This window comes from Taeniopygia guttata, chromosome 19 (genome assembly GCF_048771995.1).
Source record: "Taeniopygia guttata chromosome 19, bTaeGut7.mat, whole genome shotgun sequence".
Taxonomy (NCBI): domain Eukaryota; kingdom Metazoa; phylum Chordata; class Aves; order Passeriformes; family Estrildidae; genus Taeniopygia; species Taeniopygia guttata.
The window spans coordinates 1,350,664-1,371,187 of record NC_133044.1 but is presented as its reverse complement, the minus strand read 5'-3'; the positions used below and the strand labels follow the sequence as shown (position 1 = coordinate 1,371,187).

General features: G+C 48.4%; 1 protein-coding gene across 9 annotated transcripts in view; it reads right to left on the bottom strand.

Annotated features, from left to right (window-relative positions):
- The window catches only part of ACACA (acetyl-CoA carboxylase alpha), a 103,191-nt gene that overhangs the window by 33,313 nt on the left and 49,354 nt on the right, over positions 1-20,524 (bottom strand). For 6 of the 9 annotated variants that reach the window (XM_041719971.2, XM_041719968.2, XM_072916778.1 and 3 more), the window contains 10 exons: positions 19,936-20,043; positions 17,602-17,658; positions 17,259-17,303; positions 14,525-14,566; positions 13,970-14,185; positions 13,355-13,510; positions 11,502-11,705; positions 8,190-8,345; positions 7,548-7,694; positions 113-382 (listed from right to left, as the gene is read on the bottom strand). In XM_041719971.2, coding sequence (XP_041575905.1) covers positions 113-382; positions 7,548-7,694; positions 8,190-8,345; positions 11,502-11,705; positions 13,355-13,510; positions 13,970-14,185; positions 14,525-14,566; positions 17,259-17,303; positions 17,602-17,658; positions 19,936-20,043 — 1,401 coding nt within the window. Of the gene's footprint in view, positions 1-112; positions 383-7,547; positions 7,695-8,189; positions 8,346-9,134; positions 9,273-11,501; positions 11,706-13,354; positions 13,511-13,969; positions 14,186-14,524; positions 14,567-17,258; positions 17,304-17,601; positions 17,659-19,935; positions 20,044-20,524 lie in introns of those variants that run through there. The other 3 variants (XM_072916779.1, XM_072916780.1, XM_072916781.1) reach the window with 2 other exon arrangements.

Genomic DNA, 20,524 nt, shown 5'->3' with positions numbered 1-20,524 from the left:
GATGTGGCACTCTGAAATGTTTACCCCCACCTCTGCTAGAAGAGGTGGTGCCAAAAGAAGCCTCCTGTGGGCTGCTGCAGAGTTTCCCCCTCTGGTTCCTGCCCCCCCTTACCTTGTAGGGGTTGTCTGGGTCTTCCCAAGCCACGTGGAACATGTGGCGGATCTCCTCGGCCAGGCCGATCCTGGCCCCGCTGTTGGCAGCCACGTAAATCCGGGGAATGCCCTGAGCCCGGGCCAGCTCGGAGGCCCTGAGGAACAGCACGTCCTCCTGGGGCCCAAAGGAGCCGATTTTGTAGGTGATGTCATTGCCAATGACAATGATATCCCGGCCCTCCGGGTACTCCGGCGTCTTCAGCGTCATCTTCCAGGCCACCATGCCGATCTGCAGCCCGAGAGAGCAGAGAACAGCACTAAATAAACGTTGTGCCTTCAAGGGGTGAAAGAAAGGAGGCACACAGGGATATTTCTCTTATTTGAAGAGGTGGTCCCTTGGATTCTGTTGGATCTGGCATATTTTCCCGGGGAGCTGGGCTGACAGCAGCTCTGAGGGGCTCTGCCAGTGCTCAGCACAGCTGGAAGCACTTGATCCTTCCCACACTCCTTGGAGCACGTTCTCCACTGCTCTCACCCCACCAGGACACTCACACTGGCTTTCCCTCTGCCCGTTCAGGGGTTTATCACAGCTCCTGTGCTCCCAGGGTGAGGGATGAGCTGCTGCACAGGATTCCTGACCGCCTGCTCAGCCTCCCCAGGCATCCCCCTCACCCGACCCTCATGTTAACCACCTTTTTATTTCATTGCTATCCCAAATTTCCCCACCCCCGTCCTTCCTTCCATTTCTCCCTCTTTTCCCTGCCCCAGTTTCGCAGCAGCTCCATCCCAAACCCGCCTGGCTGAGCAGCGCTTTTTGCCGCCCATTTTTCTTTCCCAAAAACCAGGGGCTGATCTCTCCCTGCCCATCTCCTGGAGGATCAGCAGCATCCCTGCCCTGCCTGCCCCATCCCTCAGGCAGCGCTCGGGGCTGGGAATGCCATTAACAGATGGGAACAGCAGCGTCCCTTGAAAGCCACATGCATCACCCAGTCCCCGCTTGCCCAAGGATCATAAGCTCTGAGTACACATTCCTCAAGCCGATTGCACATCCTCTGCAATCAGCAGGGCTGAGACTCTCATTGTGGAGCCTCGGAATTCTGAGCATGATGAACTAAAGCGGGAGGGGGAGAGGCAGCAGATAGATCTGTGCCATTTAATCCACATCCAAATGGCACAATACACAGCCCAGATCCAATCAGCATCTGCAATAAGATATGCCATAATAGGCTCATTAAAAAAAATAAAGAGGCAGAGGAATTAATCAAAGGGTCATTGGAAGTAAAGCAGGCAGCAATCCAAAAATATTACAGCCAGCTACTGGCAGATCCTTCCTCACACCTCCCCTTCCAAGAGCTGAGATTGCAAGTTAACAGAGTGTTTCAGTTCACCTTCCCCTTGGATTCCTCCACTCCTACCCTGACAAGTCAAAAAGGAATAATCTTTTTGCCTCTGAATATTCGCACACTTACAGTTCAAACTGCAGGGTTTGCAACAGAGAGATGCTGCAGCAGCTTCAAAGAAGGGAAAAAAAATCCCTGGAAACTGTTTCCTTACAGCCACACTGACCCCATCAGCAAGGGCCGGGGGACCAGTGATGGACCAGGGAGTCCCCAGGGCTGGTCCCACAGTCCATCCCACCCACCAGGATGTAAGAGATTTTCCTCACTTTTAGCAGCTTGATGATTTTTGACAGCATAGGAAACAGGCCAATTTAAGGTATTTCTTATTTAGAAAATTCGGATTGTAACAGAAGTGTTGAAATAGTTTCCTAACCCAAGGTTGTGGTCCTTCTACACCAGTAAAATCCCTTTAGCCAGTTCTCACCAGTAGAACAGAAAACAATCTAGCCAGGGCACAAACTCCTGAAAACATTTTGCAGTTGACAAATATGGAGCAAACCTATACAGTTTAAGAAAAGAAAAATTAAAAGTGCACCACATTAACTTGGGTGTCTTTTGCCTCCCCAATTCATCACATGTTTTGTGCCATTTATCCAGTAATAAAAGCCACGGGGATCTGCACAACTAAGGACTTTTTTTTGCTATGATTTGCTAGATTCTGTTGAGATTTATGGGCAGGGGAGAATGGCTTTCTATTTGAGAAAAAAAAAAAAAAAAAAGTAATAACGAGATTTTTAAGTTAACGGCAGCACTCCAAAAACTGGAGAGTTCCCAGGTTAATTAGCCAGGCTGAGCTAATCACCTAAGAGCACTGGCAGGCAACAGTAGGTGATGGTGAGCAGCCCTGGCTTTGGAACAAGCTCTTTTGAAGAGGCAGCACAGTTTGGAAGTGCTGCTCCTGCCACAGCTCCATTCCCAGCACACCCAGGAGTGAAGAAGAGGCGGAGAAAAAATAAAAGCAGGAACCGTCTTATTTAACTGTTTTTATGTTGGCAAAATGATTTGTGCCCTGGTATTTCCATAAGAAGTGGGACCATTATTCTCCTGTAGGAACACATTTGGTTTGAAAAGTATCAGTGGGCAGCACGTGAAAATCAAAGGGGATGAATTATTCACAAGCCCCGATCAGAAGTGATCATTATTTCTGATGCTCCAAACTGTGATTAGGATTCAGTGCTCAGCTGTCATTTGCTCCCTGAACGGCCCCAGCCCCGCAGAATTGCACGACACACGGAGATGACACCCAAGTTTCAGATGTATAATTTTACACACACCTTCTCCCACTCCATCCTGGCCCTAATGGAAGCATTAAGAGCCAGTAAAACGGGCGCGCTAACGAACGGCGCTTCCCCGGCGCTCGTAAACGCCGCTCGTTTGACACCCAGTGTCAACACTAATCATGGCCTAAAATTAACACCAAAATTGACTTCAACATTAATTGCACTATCGATGGGAACAGTAATACACACACTGATGCAGTTCCAAATTGACTGCTGGTGGCAGGCAGAGCTGTTGACAGCAGGCACCGAGGGGAACGGGGAAGGAGCCGATCCCAGGCTCCCAACGGGAACACGGCAGGCTCGAGCAGAGGGGAGCCAATGCCAGTGGCAGCTGCTGCTGGGGAGAGGGAGCTTTTCTGCCTCTTTCTGGCAGGTTCTGTAACTCCTGGAGAAGCACAGCCAAGAGAATCACAGAACATCCTGAGATGGAAGGGATAATCCAGCCCAACTCGTGGCCCTGCACAGACACAATCCCACCCTGTGCATCCCTGAGAGAACTGCCCAAACGCTCCTGGAGCTCTGGCAGCCTTGACCACTCCCTGGGGAGCTTGTTCAGTGCTCCACCACCCTCTGGGAGAAGAACCTTTTCCTGCTAGCCAACCTAAACCTGCCCCTGGCACAGCTCCAGCTGTTCCTTCAGGTCCTGCCACTGGGCACCACGGAGAAGTGATCAGTGTTGTTTATTCTACTTCCCTCACTACAGGATGGTGCTGAGCCTGGGGACTGAAGGCCAGGCTTCATTTAATCCATTTACATCCCAGATTTGGAAAGCTGAATGTGGGTATTTACTTGGTGCAGCTGCAGAAATTTTGGCATTTCATCACTTGAATGTGCTGCCTGGAACTTCAGATCTGAAAGAGATCCTCCTCAACATTACTCTCTGCACTTACACTGTGCAGAGCTTTCAAAATTTTATCTGGAGCATGAAGCAGCTCCCAGGAAAAGGGCAGAGTGCACATGGTGTGCCAGAGGCACTCCAGCTCCGTGCCTTGACAAGGGTGGAGTGCCAAAACCCAGGATTCCTTCTTGGCTCTGGAAAAGGTGTCCCTCAGCAATCCGAGCGTGGTGGTGGCAGCCCAGCCAAGCACGCTGGCACGATCTGAGCAATGGGAGGGAACAGCTCCAGCATGAGACCAGGAGCTCAGGGAAAGGTGTCACAGAATCCCAGAACCATCCAGGTTTGGAACAGACCTCCAAGATCATCCAGACCAACCTGTGACCCGTCCCCACCTTGTCACCCAGACCGGAGTGCCACATCCAGTCATTCCTTGGACACTTCCAGGGATGGGGACTCCAACACCTCCCTGGGTAGCCCCTTCCAGTGCCTGACCACCCTTTCCATGGAGAAATTCCTCCTGAAGTTACAGATGGGTAAAGATACATTACAGAGAGCAACAGATAACCTTCACCAGGAGCTTTCTTGGGGGCAAGAACATTTCTGTCCACAGTGTCCACGTGAACCACATACACCTGTTCTAACATCTACATGAGCACAGAGAATAAAACTGTGCCACCTCCTCCATCTCTGTTCCTGGAAGGTTTGGATTTGGGGATTTTAAAACCCTCTGAGAAATCTGCAGCTCTCGCTGCTGTTTTAATTCCCTGTGCCTGCCATAAAACGCAGGAACAGGGGGTGACAAAGCAGAACATGCAGCTCAACGATTAAGCTGTGCTTGTATAAAATGCATTAGCTACACCTTTCTGCCTCTGGCAATCCGGAAAGCCACCAGAGCAGCGTTCCAGGAGCCCTCTGCCATCCTGAATTTCCCCATGCCAAACCTTCCCAGCTACCCAGGAAAGGTGCTGCAGCCAAAGCTCCAGCAAGCAGCGGTGATTGTGGATTATTTCTGATCCTGAGGAGGAAAAACTGTGACATCTAGTGCCAGTGGGGAAAACGACACATTTTCCATGGGCACCGGGAGAGGGATGAAGGGGGATGTGGGGTGTTGCTGCTGGCCCTCCTTACATCACTTTCTCCTTGTCCTTGAAGATTAGTTGGGTCTTATCAGCAGCTGGTGCTTTCCTGGTGCCAGAGGATCAGGGGAAATTGTAGTCAAAATACATAAAGTGCTATAGAAAAGCATCCCAATGCCTGGCTCAGGACTGACAAGGAATATATTGAGTTCTGCAAGGGGCTGAGGGAATTACCTTTTCACACTGAGATTTGTGCTAATATGCTAATCTTGGGAACAAAGCCCTGGGCTTTGAAGGGGGTGTCACTGTGCTCCAGGTCTTGTCTCCAGCACGGTGATTTAAGCAGTGGTGGATACACTCCTGAACTGCTCTGTGCTCACCCAATTCCCAAATCTTTCAGAGATTTCCCCATTTTAGCACAGTCCCCGGCAGGGGTGGAACAGGATGCGGTTTAAAATCACCAAACCAGTCTGGGATTCTGTGACAAAGTGGAAAAAGAGGTGTCCTCTGGATGGTCAGAGGCTGGGAAAGTGATGGTGCTGTGCCCCAAGGGCAGCAGCACAAGGACTGGGACCCTCTGCTCTGGAGCAGCCAGAGCAGTCTAGGAATAAAGAGCAACTTGTATTTTCACAGTCCATTAATTCCTTGGCTTCTTTGTTGAGACCACAGCAAAGAGCTAATTACTGCAGTGGCGTGGTGGGTGAGGGGAGTGGTCCTGAGCTACGCCAAGAAAACCTCTGGGACTGGGAAAAGCCTTGAGACCTCAAGATTTTCTTGAAAACACTGAGATTTTTGCCCAAAATGCTACTTGCCAACTCGCTGTGAGGACAGGGAGAGCCCCAGGCTGGAGCTCCTGCCCTGCCCCATGTCAGAGCAGGGATTGCAGCTCTGGCTGAACACGCTGCCCACAAATCTGGATTTTATGCTGGTTTCTCAATTCCTCCCATCAGCTCAGACACTCAGGGCACTCAGCTCAGCTGAATGCTGTAACAGCAAGAGTGTCTTGCCCCTTTTCACAAGGAGGAAATGTAGCTGTGAGGAAGGCCAAGCCCCAATTCCCAGGTGCCAGGCTCCCACTGGAAGTGTGGGAATGGCTCTGATCCAAAAGAAGGAGAGCAGGAACCTGAACATACCCAACAGACAGCAATTCCCAGCAGATATCTCCTAGAAAACACAATGACCAATCTCTCCAATGACTTTGAATTCAGAGAATCAGCACCTTTTGCTAGCAAGAAAGAAAAATAATAATAAAAATCTCACATTAACCCGAGAAGTTCCTATTTCACCTGTCAGTCAGCTCACTGGAACCAGCTCCGGATCTCTGGGGCACAGACCCCACTGTGGAGCTGGAGGGACCTCAGAGCCCACAGTGGCACCCCTGCCATGGGCAGGGACACCTTCCACTGTCCCAGGCTGCTCCCAGCCCATCCAACCTGGCCTTGGGCACTTCCAAGGATGAGGAACCCACAGCCTCTACTACCCCTCCGGGCAAGAAGACATTTGATAGATCACGTCAGATCAGATTCATTTAAATACCAACACACCACTACAGCCATATAATTTCTTTACAGACCAAGCACAACAAAGTCTACCAAGGGTTAAAAAAAAATCTCCTAATTTTTTTTTTTTTTTTGGTGGTCTTTGGGTACAGAATCTCTTATAATAAGACTATTTGTATTCATACTGGCAGAGTAAACACTACATGTTCATGCCCAGGCAGCTCTGTGCTTGTAATTTCAGCAAGAACAGAGCGACGTCCCTGAGGGACTTTGCTATTTCCCCAGCCACCATCCACTCAAACGCTGAATGAGAGCAGGGAAAGAGAGAAAGATGATGGCACAAGGCTCCCCAGCAGCCTCAGTGTGCACTGGGAACACAGGAATAGCTCATTCCAGTTTAATTAGACCAGTTCAAACACTTCTCCTCAAGTCCGGCAGAAGACAAGGCCGCAGCGACCCCACAGACACCATCAGGGGTAATTTGTAGAAATCTTATTCCAAACCTTCCCCTGACAAGATCCATGCAGGAATGGTGAGGAAAACCTCTGTTTCCTTGCATCCCTACCCTGATGGGTTTAACAGAGCCTTTGCAAACCTTAAGCTGTGTTTTTAGGAAAATACAGTTCAATGACACCAAGAAAAAACAAATGACACCATCACTTAGAACTGTTCAAATTTAAATTACTTTAGAACATTCGCTTACTAATTCCCACAAAAATAACCACCACATCTTCTAGTGATTCTCTTTACTCTGCAGTCACTCCAAAGCTGCAATTTTTGCCTTCCTAATGGGAAGACACTCCAGCAAAACCCCACCATGGCAGCAAAGTCTCCTCCTGCTCAAGCTCCAGGAGTGACTCTGCCATCCCCAGCATCAGCTCGTTGTAACTCCTGAGTAAATCCTGCTCTAGAGTGGGAGGTTCCACACACCTTGATGCAAACTGTGTGGGGAGGATGGAAATGGAAGCATAAAATAGATTTTTCTGTGGTTTGTGTTTTTCCCAGCAAATGAAAATATTTCTATTTAGTCTTGTAAAACACATTTTGCTCAAATACAAACCCCAGTTACCTGAAACAGCTGAATGAGCATTTTTTAATTATGAAGGAAGCCCAGCATAGGCACAGGTTGAAATGGAATCATCATTTACTATGGAAGTTAAAATACCCATTGTAGGCGAGGTATTAATTTTTAATGAAACAAAAATCTCATTTTCACGAGTGAGATTTCATCTGCGAAAGGCTGAACGGATAGATTTTGTGCCTGGCCGGTAAATTTTCATTAGAACTGTCAAACCCAGCCCAAAGCACAAGGTGCTGTGGGGCGTGGAGGGAGAAGCAGCAGGAAGGGAAGGGGCACTTGCCTCATTTCCTCCTGGCAGCCTGTTCATGTGCACCAGCTGGCCCTGGTCATCCAGCACCAGCTCCGTGTAGGTCAGGATGTCCGAGGGCAGCGGCGTCGGCGGCAGGAAGGCGTGCTCGTTCATGGAGTTCCACAGCTTGATCAGCGACTGTGGGCACAGAGAGAAATCCTCGCTGAGAACGCCCCGCCAATGCTCCTGCTCAGCCCGCTGCAGTGGCATCCCCAGAATTTGGGGTTATTCCCAACTCAGCATGCCCCGAAATATCCCTCCTGCCAGCGTGACTGAGAGTATCCCAGGGATATCCCCTGCTCTGGGATTTGAATCATGAAACAGTTTCCCCCAAAGCGAAACGTGAACGAGGTGGTTCGGGATAGAACACAGCAAATCAGAAATTCCATTCAGAAAGGGCAGACGACAAGGTGGGAAAACAAAGAAACAGCAACAAGGGAGGGGAGATGGTTTCTGTGCCAGCTTCCAGTGTTTGACTCATTAATGGAACTCCAGCAGCAGTTTATCCTGATTTCATCCAAAGCAGATTCAGCCCATAGCTGATACTCCCTGGGGACCCCCGGCAGCCGCTCCAGGACTGACAATCAGGATGGCAAAGACACGAGCAACGAGAAGAGCCCAAAGAATACCCACCTGCCTGAACATCTCAGGAATGTCATAGACATAGGATGTCCCTAAAGTCTGTGCCTGGAACCTCTTGGACTGCAGCAGGTCTTTGGTCACGTAGGGAGTGTTGATCAGCATCCCATGGAGCGGTCCCTGCTTGTCTCCATACGCCTGGAACATGATCTGCAGGACAAACGGTGGGTTCTGTACACAGAGCCGCTCCAGCTCTCACCAAAAACCCCCAGGCTGCTCCAGCCTGCTCCTCCCTGCCCTCTGCAAGGCTGCTCGTGCTGGCACAGCCAGGCTCCATCACTCACTGCTGCCCGCTGGGGACACCTCCGGACCGGCACCGCACAATCTCGGCATCCCAGACCTACTGCCCCATCCCAGCAGAGCCCAGAGCACGCAGAGCCACATCCCCAGCACAAACTGGGGCCTGAGAGGAGCTCCCAGTGCCCAGCAGCTGCCCTGAGCCCGTGTCTGTGCCATGGATGCTGCTGGCCGGGAGCAGCCAGGAGAACCCCGTTATTTATGGAGCGGGATCCGCGAGCCGGGTCAAGGCTTGCATATGTCATCGGGCTTGAAGTTTTGATATTGTAAGTTTAAAAGATTTTCCCACAGCAGCAACATGAATTATCAACTGCCGTGCTTCATGGCACTATATATTCTGGGCAGGCAGGACTTGGAAGGGAAGCTTTTCAACGGAGAACAGGAGGACTTTAAAACGGGATAAAAACGCCTCAAATGGCCCAAACGCTGCTTAACAGGGACACATCCAGCAGGAAGGACATAATTAGGATGTGTTTAACAGAATTGAGCTAATTGAAGAGAAATTAATTGAAGAATTACACAAAATTCAGTAAAGCCTATTTTTATTTTTAGATAAAACCAGCAGTTTATGCTCTCTTCAGTCTGCACAAACATTAATTTGGGAGGCAGCTTCTTTAACAGGACAAGCATTTGTTCAGGGTAATGAGTGTTTGTGACAATGCCTGTCTTGGGATCTGTCAGGATCTGCACTTGGAAATTCTCCTTAAATCTCTGGAAAGCTCCACAGCAGCTCTGAAGGGAACTGGAGAAGTCTGTTCTGAGCATCACCACTTATCACTACTGAGAAACAAGAGATCAGGGTCATTCTCTCACCATGAAGCCATCTTCCCATTCTTCAGAAGTCATGAAAGCACTCAGCACATCAGTAATATGTGATTTTTTTTTTTTTTTAATCTCTCTAAGTTTAAAAGAACCCTCTGGAAACACAGGGGAAAAATCCCCAGATCTGAACTCGCCCTATAAACCTCCATTATGAGGAGGTCCTAAAAATATCAGTATTTTTTTTTACTAAAATGTAGTGTAATATTCTGGAAAACAAATAAAATTTAATACTGGAAAAGTTGCTAAAGCCTCACACACCCACACAAGCCCATTCCCCAAGCTTTAAATAACAAAGCTCATCAGTTCAGAGCTCACTGGTGACCTTCACAAGTGACTGACCCAACTCAAGGGTTAAGCTGAGCTGCTGGAGATTATTAAAATGTTCTTTTCTTTCCTCATCTCCCCTCAAAGGCAGGAATGAGGTAAAACACACTGACACTATCTGCTCTGGGATCTCGGAGCTGGATGGACTCCACGGCCAGCAGCTTGCTGGAAAAATTAAATGGAAAAAGGGGGAGAAAGGTGACTCAGCACTTTGTGTTCTACATTCACAGTGCCCAAGTGATTTATTCTGCTGCTTCTCCTGCCTGGCAGAGAGATGATTACAGAGGGAGATGTAAACATTTCTCTATTTAAATATTTTCCATGCATCCCATGCTCCATGGATTTTAGCATATGTAGGTATTTCAGTTAACCACACTGTTCCCATACCATGGAAAACAGAAATACCACAACAACCACAGCCATTACAGAAGAGCCCATTACACTACAGAAAAATTATATAAAAGGAGCTTCCGTAATTTTACATCTTCCTACCCAGGTCATTCCTTATATCTTTAGAATTTAAAGGACAGATTTTCTTCTATCTGCTCAGGAAATTGTATAATTAATAATATTTTATATTACAACGTACAGGATGAGCATCAGCAGTGACTCCTCTTCTAGTATTTTTCTGAGCACTCTGAGGAAAACTGTTTGGGAAAACAGTTGCCCAGATGATTGATGGACAAAACAACCAGAAACTTGACTGACTTAATTGATCACATCTGCTGCTGCAACTTTATCTTTATATTCTCCTTCCTTTGGCGAAGTTGATCAGCAATTTTATGTTAAATTACAATGTATTACAGGTCTTGAAGCAGCCTGGTCTAGTGGAAGGTGTCCATGTGAGGATGTGCCACTTCATCACTGCATTGCCTTCATTTTCTTGAGTGTCTGTGCCCCTCAGCACAGACAGTTTAGAATTCCCAGCATCCAGGATTCCAACATCCACGCCCACGGCAGGGGGTTGGAATGGGATGAGCTCTAAGGTGCCTCCCAGCCCAAACCATTCTGTGATTACCTGGAAACACCACACGCCACAGAGAAGCTCCATCAGGTGGAACACAGAATAATGAGGCTGGAAGAGACCTCTGAGACCATCAATCCAACCCATGCCCTCACACCTCAACCAGACCAAAGCACTGAGTGCCAAGTCCAGTCTTTTTTTAAACACATCCAGAGATGGTGATTCGACCACCTCCCTGGGAAGACAGTTCCAGTACTTTACTATTCTTTGGGTGAAATTTTTTTTCCTAATATCCACCCTGTACCTTCCCTGATGTATCTGAGGCTGTGTCCCCTGGTTCTGTCAGCGCTGCCCAGGGGCAGAGACTGACCCCACCTGTCTGCAGCCTCCCTTCAGGAGTTGTGGAGAGCAACAAGGTCACCTCTGAGCCTCCTCTTCTCCAGACTGAGCATCCCCAGCTCCTTCAAACGTTCCTCATAGGGCTAAACAGGCCAAACAACCCAGGCTGAACAACCCCAGCTCCTTCAAACGTTCCTCACAGGGTTTGTGTTCCCAGCCCCTCACCAGCCTCGTTGCCTCCTCTGGATGTGCTCGAGCATCTCAACATTCTTCCCAAACTGAGGGGCCAGAGCTGGACACAGCACTCGAGGTGTGCCCTCAAGAAGTGCAGGGGCAGAATGAGCTCCCTGCTCTGCTGGCCACACCATTCCTGACCCAGGCCAGGATCCATTGGCTTCTTGGCCAGCAAGGCACACTGCTGGCTCATGTCCAGCTCCTGTCCATCAGCACCCCCAGGTCCCCTCAGCCCTGCCCAGCCACACCATCCCCAGCCTGTAACGCTGTGGGGGATTTTGTAAACACATCCCCTTCCCGACAGCCCCGCGTCCCCGGGGACGTACCTGTGCCGTCCTGGAGTCCGTCACCTCCTTGTAGAGGCTGATGTCCAGGTAGTAGCCCGACTCGTTGGTGAGGAAGAGGCGGATGGGGATGGCCTTCCCCGTGGGCGTCAGGCGGATGTTGATCTTCAGCTCGGCCTGCAGCACGCGCAGCTTCCAGAGGCGGCTGCCGTAGCGCATCACCATGGAGCGCACCGACTCCTCGATCTGCAGGGAAAAGCCTTCCTCAGCAGCCCACACGGGCACCTGGGAGGGGCCCTGCCCGTGCCAGGGGTGCAGCGAGATGGGCTTTAAGGTCCCTTCCAACCCAAACCATTCTGGGGTTCTTCCTGGATCCTCCACTGCTCTGCATCCCCCGCATCCCGCTGCTCCAAGGTGGGCAAGAAGCACCACACTGCACGAGGCCACTGCAGCTATGGTGGTGACCTGGCCCTCCTCATCCTAAGCCTTCAGACAGGCAGGAATGCCACCTGGGCACTGATGCAGTGGCACAGTGCTGGATTCAAACCCCTGCTTCCTCATGGCACACAGAACCACAGAATCATTAAGCTGGAAAGGACCTTGATGATCATCAGTCCAACCACCCCACCCCAGCACGGGGACCCCCTGCCTCCCCTCCACAGGCAAAGCTCACACCTGGGAACTACAGAACCCAGGCAAGCCAAATCCTTGGCAGTTTTGTAGCCTTGTATGCACAATAATCACATTTCACTGCCTGCACGGAGCTTTAAATCAACAAAGCAATTACCACTTGGAGCTGGGCCTTCTGCTCTTCTATTAAACTTTATAAAATACCACTGTGGGCAAAGTGCATATTAAAAGAAGGCAATTTATAGGCTGGGTTAAACATTTTTCCCAAAAAAAAAGTCTCTTTTGCACAGCAGCTCAAGGAAAAGTCATGGTTTGTATGTGAGGGCAGCCCAACTTCCAGGGATGAATATTCCAGCTTCTTCTGAACTTCCTGGGAACCAACGGCTCTGGACGCACCAGGAAAGGTTCATTCAAAAGGGATTTAAGCCACCAATTTTTAATCATGATTTAAAAGTCAGCAAGCAAGAGAGAGTTATTTTGATACCCAATTCATCTTTATAACTTTCAGCTGTTCTCCTCAGGAAAGGTCAGCTCTCATCTTTGAGTACCCATGAACTGAATGCTGATTTCCAGTTAAAGTCAGCCTGGACTTGGGGCTTGTTTTGTGGTGATTCTGCTAACCACAAACATTCTCTATGCCTGAACAGCTTCACTTGTGCATCCACAAAGCTAAATGTTCATTTATTTATAATGTTCATCTCTGTAGTTTGGTACTACAGACTGAAAATGAGGCACTTTTGTAGCTGAATTTACAGATTCTTTTTAAGCTCCCAATTTATCTCATGTTTTATTTGGAAGGAATCTGAATTTTTGCAACAAACAGAAGAGCGCTTACATCTGCTTCCTTATTAAAACTGTTTACCTCAAACACACAAATGAAAAAATAGGTTTGGTTTCAAACAGAAAACAAATTTCCAATAATTGTCCCTCAGTTTACACAGAGGAGCCGAGCTGCACACCAAAGCAGTTTTAAAGTGCCAGAGGGCAGGGTTGGGTGGGATATTGGGAAGAAATTCCTCCCTGTGAGGGTGGGGAGGCCCTGGCAAAGGCTGCCCTTCTCTGGCAGTGCCTAAGGCCAGGCTGGATGGGGCTTGCAGCAGCCTGGGACAGTGGGAAGTGTCAGGGCTGGAACAGGATGAGCTTTAAGGTCCCTTCCACCCCAAACCATCCCACAATTCTGTGACTCTATGAACAAAAGGCCTTTTAGTTCTGACAAGCAAAGCCCTGGAAAGACAGCCAGCCCCGAGCTGGGCAGGAGCTCCCACCTTGGAGGGGTCCATGATGACGGTGGGCACGAAGTTGAGGAAGATGTGGTTGCAGTCCGTGCGCACGTTGGTGTTGTTGAAGGCCACCTCCAGCTCATCCATGGCCTCCAGCAGCAAACGCTCGCCCTCGTTTTGCAGGTACTCAAAGGAAGCTTCCTGCCAGAATTGCCAACAAACCACTGAGTTGTGACTCACAAATCACTGCCTGAGGATGCAGGGTTTGGAAAACTGCAGGAGGATGTGATGGAGAGGACAGAGCCCACACAGAGCCCCGGAGCAGATCCATCCCCAGCTCAGAGCCAGGGCTCCCTGCGCCTGCATCCCACACCTGGCTGCCTTGTGCCCTCCTTTAGCTCAGAGTAAATCTGAAACCACACAGGGCAAGCCACTGCTGCCTCAAGATCTAAGGATTTATGACTCTCCTCTTGGGCCCCTGAAAAATCTCTCTGGAGCACAGGAATAGCAGGACTTCAAAGGGATGGCTCTGAGAGCAGCACCAGCAAGGAGAGGGCACAGCCCCCAGCCCTCCAGAGAGGGAATGGTCAGTTTTGGATCCTGCAGCTCCCTAGGATGACCCTGGCTTTCACTCAGCGCCGTGGAAAGGGACAAACTCACCTTGGTCACCAGGTCCGAGTGCCTTATGATGGCCCTGACGAAGAACCTGTAGTCTGTCACCTCAGTGCCCACCTCCACCTTGGCAGCCCCCAGGTAGAGGTGCATCTTGTGGTTGGCACAGGGGATGGCCGTGAGGTCGAAGTTCCTCATGCGGTTCAGCTCCAGCTGGAAGGCCAGGGCCGGCTCCAGGTGCCGGTAAATCCTGTCCTCCTCGAACTGCAGGGGCACAGCAGAGCAGGGAAAGAGGGCAGTGAAAAGGTGAAACACCCAGCTAAGGACTCCACAATACCCCTCGGGAAATTTCATATTTCACTCAAACTCTAAAAACTCAAAGCAATCCAACCCAGACTTTTCTATCTCACGCAGCACTGGGAGCTGTGAAATTGTTGAATAATACAAATTCCAGGACAGCAAGTTCTCAAGCTCACCCCCCTGAAAAAACCCTCATTTCCACAGAAACCAGAAGGTTTTGTCCTGATTCTGAGTAGTGAATCGCTGCATGAAAGAAGGATAAAGCCAACACTTGGGGAAAAGTGTTAAGAATATCCAACTCACCTTATCCCGGGCACGGAAGGTGAAGAACTTTGGGAATTCCCTCTGTTTGAAAATAAAAACAACAGTGTTAGCGCTCCCAAACAAGCACTGATGTCCCCAGAGCGCTCTCAGGCCACTCCTGGGGCTGCACCACAGCACAGGAGGTGACACAAGCTGTTCCCAGCTACTGTCTCAACATCACAAAGGTGAAGGAAAATCAAGTCACCTTCTAGACAGGAGAAGCAGCTTAAACCTGCCCTCACTAATGCAAAAGAGGCTACTTGATTTGCTTTAGATGATTATTGTCAGCTATTGACAGATAACACAGAAGTGTCCAGACAGCAGTGGGAAACTCTTTCTAGATCTGTTATGATTAAGATTGCTGTGGAAATGTCTGGAGTGATAGGAACACTGTTATGGATGCAGATGTACACAGAACAGTGATCTAATTCTAGAGCTCTCTTCATACCATTACTGCCAGAAATACTCTCTTCCCAAGGAAAACTGGGAGTTGCAATCAAATAACTTTATTCTCCTGTACAGAAAATGAGTTTTAAAGGAGCACATGGGAGATGTGGCTCATGCTTGCCTTTGGCACATTACAAAAATCCCCAATGTACCACTGGGTTTCTCTGGTTTTCTATTGCATAGATAAAACCCTGGCAGAGCCTTGGGAGTTTTTTGAAATATTGTACAAATCTGAGATGAAGAGAGAAAGCCTAGACAGCATCCTGTCCCTCCAGTTCCACCCAGGCAGATCCACCCCCTCCTCTGGAATCAGACTTTCACTGGGCAGAGCTTTGGTCAGTGCTTGGCACCACGTGAGAACACTGCTGCCTGTGCTGAAGGTGACCTGAAGGGACACACACAACTCGCCAGAATTGTCTCACTAAGCAAAAAACAGGGAATCTGACCTGGAGTCACTGAATTTCTGGCTCACATTCCATTATCCATGAAAGACGAACAACCCCAGCTGGAGGGAGTGCGACAACCAGTGACACTGTACAAGCCACCACTGAGCAACACAGATTTTTAGGCTAAAAGTATTATTCTAGTCGGTCATCTTCCTTCCTTCCTAGGTAAAACAGCCCCCAAACCTCACCTGATGACTCTCAGTTGGGCAAAACAACTCGTGTTTGCCTGGAAACTCTTCCAAAATAAGCGGGGGTACATGAAATGCTGCCTAAAAATTCAGACTCACCCAATATATCAGTTGTCTGTGAGCCTCATCTAAGAAACAACCTCTTCCATGTTTCCTCACTCCTCCCAACCCCTCCTACCTGTCCTCCTCTGCACGCTGCCAGCTTCTCCCACCATCTCCAGGCTCATTCCACCACTAATGGAATTGCTTCCAGGGCACCTCACTGGTGTGCTGGGCAAATATCATAATTAGATGTGCAGACACACAAAAATCCTCAGTGCCCTGGTACCAAAATCCAAAAGAGTGCTCCATTTCCTAGGCAGAAGAATTATACCCCTGCTGTGTTCTAATCAACCAACCATCATCAAGACAATCAAAATAATTTGGCTAAATTAGCCAATCAAGACACCCTGCAAACTGCAGAATGCGAAAAGCTGCACCAGAAATCATCAGAGTTGATTATTATACTAATAATCACGTTAAAAACCTAATGAGATGAGGAAATTGGAAGCTTGCTGGAGCAACTCTCTATTACCTCAACATGCTGGGAACTAATTATATAGACTGTAATTAAAACAAAAACAAACCCAAGCCCAGGCCCTGGCTAAGTTAATAGTTGGTCCAGTAATGAAGGGGCTGGGACAGCAGACAGAAATAAGGACTGAGAGAGCAGCTCCACAAACTTTGCAGCTACACTGAGGGTCCAGGGAGAGCTTGGGGATGGTTCCTTCTGTTCTGTGCCTCCTTTCTGACCTCTGACACAGCACTTACTCGGCAACTCTGACATTTCATTCCCCCAACACCCATTCTGTTCTCCAAAACTTCCTTTTTCAAACCAAAAGCTTGATTTTTCTTGCTAAATGTCCCAAAAGACTCTCCACAAAATCCAGTTTCCTAAGCTGCTGACTGGCACCTCTGTACCTGTACTGTGAGCAACAATTCCCACGTGGTGCCAGGTTCAAACACTATTTCTGCTGATTTGTAAACTAGTTTTCCTTTCATAAACCTTCCTAGACCAGCTGTGTTGAGCACAGGGTGAATTTCTTGCACTTCAAAGGCTCCTGAAAACTTCCAGAATTGAAAAGTAGATACCCAAGAGATAAAAATCTGGTTTATGCCTTGCATGGCCAACTAAACCAGGCCTCACTGATGCCCAGGCCCTGGGGAAAGAAGTAATTCTCAGCAGTAAGAGCATCAAACATTTCCCACATCACAAAACCACTCTTCAAAATCTAACTAGTCCCTCCAGTGACTGCTCTAAGTTATCTTAAAATCAGCAAGAAGTCAAAAGAAATCACCACACTACAGAAGACAAAGGTTTCACTGATAATTGCACTTTAAACAGAAAGGAAACACAAGGAAATCTTTATCAGTGTGGCTTCCTGAGCTCAGCCAGGTAACCAGGGAGACTCAGAGCCCCAGTGGCCCCTCCGAATGCCACGGGCCCAGCCTGGGTTTGCAGTTAGATATTCAAATAAATACTTCAACACTTCACTTTGCCAGAGTGTGGGCATTAAATGCCTGCCTGAGATCCAGATGAGAAGCCCAGAGCCCCCTGCGTGTCTCCTGGCCTCACATCAGGAATGCCACCGTGTTCAGGCCCTTTTTACTTACATGGAATCTCTGATCCACCTCATAGTTGACCTGTTTCCTGAAGTCCTTACAAACGAAACACACACACATAGGAAGAAAAAAAAAAAGCAGAAGACAGCTAGCAATTAGGATTAAAATCAAAACTTAATTAATTCAAGAATACAAGAGGTGTCAAGATTGCTTACAATTGTAAATTAATTTTCTTAAGAAAATTCATGAAAACCATCTCAAGTTTTAGAGGACAAAAACAGTGAAGAGAGAACTAAACACAGCATTTAATTTGGGGGAAAAACATGTCAGATGCCAATGGTATAATGAGCTAGAAACCAAGGAGTTCTGAGCATCAGGAGAGAGATGGAAATACCTTTTGTGCTACAAGGAAAGTCAGCCTCCGAATGCCATGCTCAATCAGGACTGATTTCTGCAAAAACAAGGGTGGAAACAGCTGACTGGACTGGCAGAAAAAGAACAGATAAAACCCCTCTGGAACCCTCTGTGAAGTGAAAAAGCTCTGCAGATCCTTCTGCCTCTGAGCTCCTGCTCCCCTTCAGCCTCCTCAGAGCGAGGATTTCCCACTTGCTGCTGCTTTAGCAGCATAAACACCCAGATCCCTTCCACCCGAGCAGGTAAATAACTAAATCACAGGAGCACTGAACTCCAGCTGAGCCTGGCTGAGCAGGAGTGCAGAACAGTCACCCCCAAATATGCAGGAAATTCCCTTGTTCATCTGCCAGGACTGGGTTTTGGAGGGAGCACGGTGCAGATAGGGTAAGGTCATGGAAGATGATGGAAATTGAGTTTTAGAGGAGCTAACCCATGGAAGATGTGGCTCATGCCTGCCTTTGGCACAGTAAGCTCATGGATAACCCAGTCCAAAGCACACATCCAGGCTCTCAGCCTGGAGAAGATTTTTGGGGGGCTCACTGTGACCTTCCAGTCCCTTAATGGCATTAAAACAGAAGGGAGAGGAACACGACAAGAATTAGATGGACATGGGTTAGATGGGATGTCAGGCAGGGCCTTGAGGTCCCTTCCAACCCAAACCACCCTGAGATTCCAAGATTCCACATGGCAAAGGTGATACAAGTCAGATGCCAGTGATTGTTTTCAAACAGACCACAGAACATCCACCCTGGCTGCTTCTTCCTCACATTCCCCTCTCAGAGGAGTGCTGCCATCAGTATTTGCCACAGCACTTACCCTTTGAAGTGCCAAGATCTCGTATTTCTCTTTTTCAAACTTTTCTCCTTCCTCCTCCCTCTTCCAATTTAAAAGCAAAGAACACAAGGAGGAACAACAGCTCAGCTCAAGCAGGAGCAAAGCAGCTCCTCTCTGCACAGACTGTGATGTTTTACTAAGGTTAAGCCCTTTGAAAATGAGCAGCAGCGACTATATTCATGGCAAGAGGAAGAAAATAACTTTAATAATGCCATGATTTAAAAAGCAAAAATTGTTATTGCTTTTAAAATTCCACAAGTGGCAGACAATAACAGCAGAGCAACAGGATTCTGATTACATGGTAATAATGTGGGTCTCCCAGCAAGGCCACAGCTATTACAGAGCGATTAGCCATCAGCACCTGGAGAAACTCCATTTCCACTGACTGCCTCAATCTCCTCCACAAGTCATTTACAAGTATATGATCCTAATTTCTATTAAAAAAACCACACACAACATGCTGGGACTGGAAGATTATTTGGACAATTTGGATCAACCTATTTGATAGTTTAATGTGGTTTTGGATTTTTTTTTTTATATATATATTTTATTTCTTTCCTTTTTTCCCCTCCCATAAAACGCCTGGAGCATGATCAAGCAGATGAAAAGCAGAACTAGTTTTAATTCTTAGATTTGATTGTTTTCCTTGTTTAAAGAGACAGGAAGCTGCTGAAGCCACGAGGACGCCAGTCCCATTTTGGAGCCCCTGATTTCTGCGGGGTGTGTTCCCAGCTCCCACACTGAGAAGGTGGAGGTGCCATTTCCGTGCTCCCAAAACCAGTGCAGCACCAGGAATCCCAGCTCCTGGTGGGATATTCAGCCCCACAGACCAGTGGGGTTCTTCTCACCACAGAAAAGCAGGTGCAGGCAGAGCCCAGAGTGGACACAAGGAGGCTGCTCCCAAGCCAGGCTGTCCCACAGCTGACCCAGCAGTGACATTTGGGACTCTAAGGTGTATCCCACACTTAGGAAGGAGCAACAGAACATGCTAAATAATTCCTCCTCATGCCAGGAATATTGTATAAGGTGGATGCTCCAGCACACTAACAAGGGCAATAAACTTTAATTGCATTAAGACTATGGCGATACACAAATACAGGACATTTTAATGTCATTTTACATGGTGCTGTTGCTCATCCAACAACTTTATCACCAGGGAAAGGCACAGAACACATTTTTCAGAGCGTGTGGGACAGCTACTGAAGATTGACCTGATGTGTTTAAAACCTTCCAAGTCTTTCCTCCCACCAAAAATTAAAGGGAAGAACCCTGAGCTGACAGATTAGAAGGAGAAACAATGACCTGGTGCCTTCAGGAAGGTGCAGCTACATCCAGCCAAACAAACGGGAAGGCTCCAGCGGGGATAAATTAAGGATGTAAGTGCAGCACGCTTGCTTTGACACCAAACAAAACCACCCCAAAGCTAGGGAACACACTTTCCCCAAGCCCTGGGTGAGGCAGAGGGGTGCAGGGACCTCACCTTGCTCTGGGTGAACTCCCTGAACATGGCAGCCAGGCCGTCGTCGTCCACGTCGCCGTCGGTTTTGATGGCCACGTTGAGGATGTGGATGGGCTCCTCCCGGGCACTCTGCAAGGACAGGGGAACGTTCCCCATGGATCAGTAATTAACAGCTCAACGCCTCAGAACAGGCTCCCCAAACCCAGCTTTAAAGCAGAGATGCTCTGGGGGAAATGAACTCGGAGGAGCACCGGGGAAAACTCTGAGGGAAATCCTTGACCAAACAGCCTCATAAATCTGCAATTTCACAGAAGTCAACGTCCACAAACATCAAACAGGAGCCTCCTTTGGAGAATCCAAGTCTGAGGATGAGACAGGACACAGGGTCAGGGCCTCTCTTTACCAGATCCAGCACAAGGACAGTAGAGGACTTTGGCATCAAGGAAAGTAATTAAATTAATCAAAGTGGAGGGGCAAAACAATGTGAGTTTCCATATCTACAACAACATGACATAATGTGGAAACATCAATTCCATTAGAGCTCCAAGGAATTACAAATTCAGCCTCCAGTAGCCTGTGATTAACTGGGAAAAACTGAGTCTGGACAGGA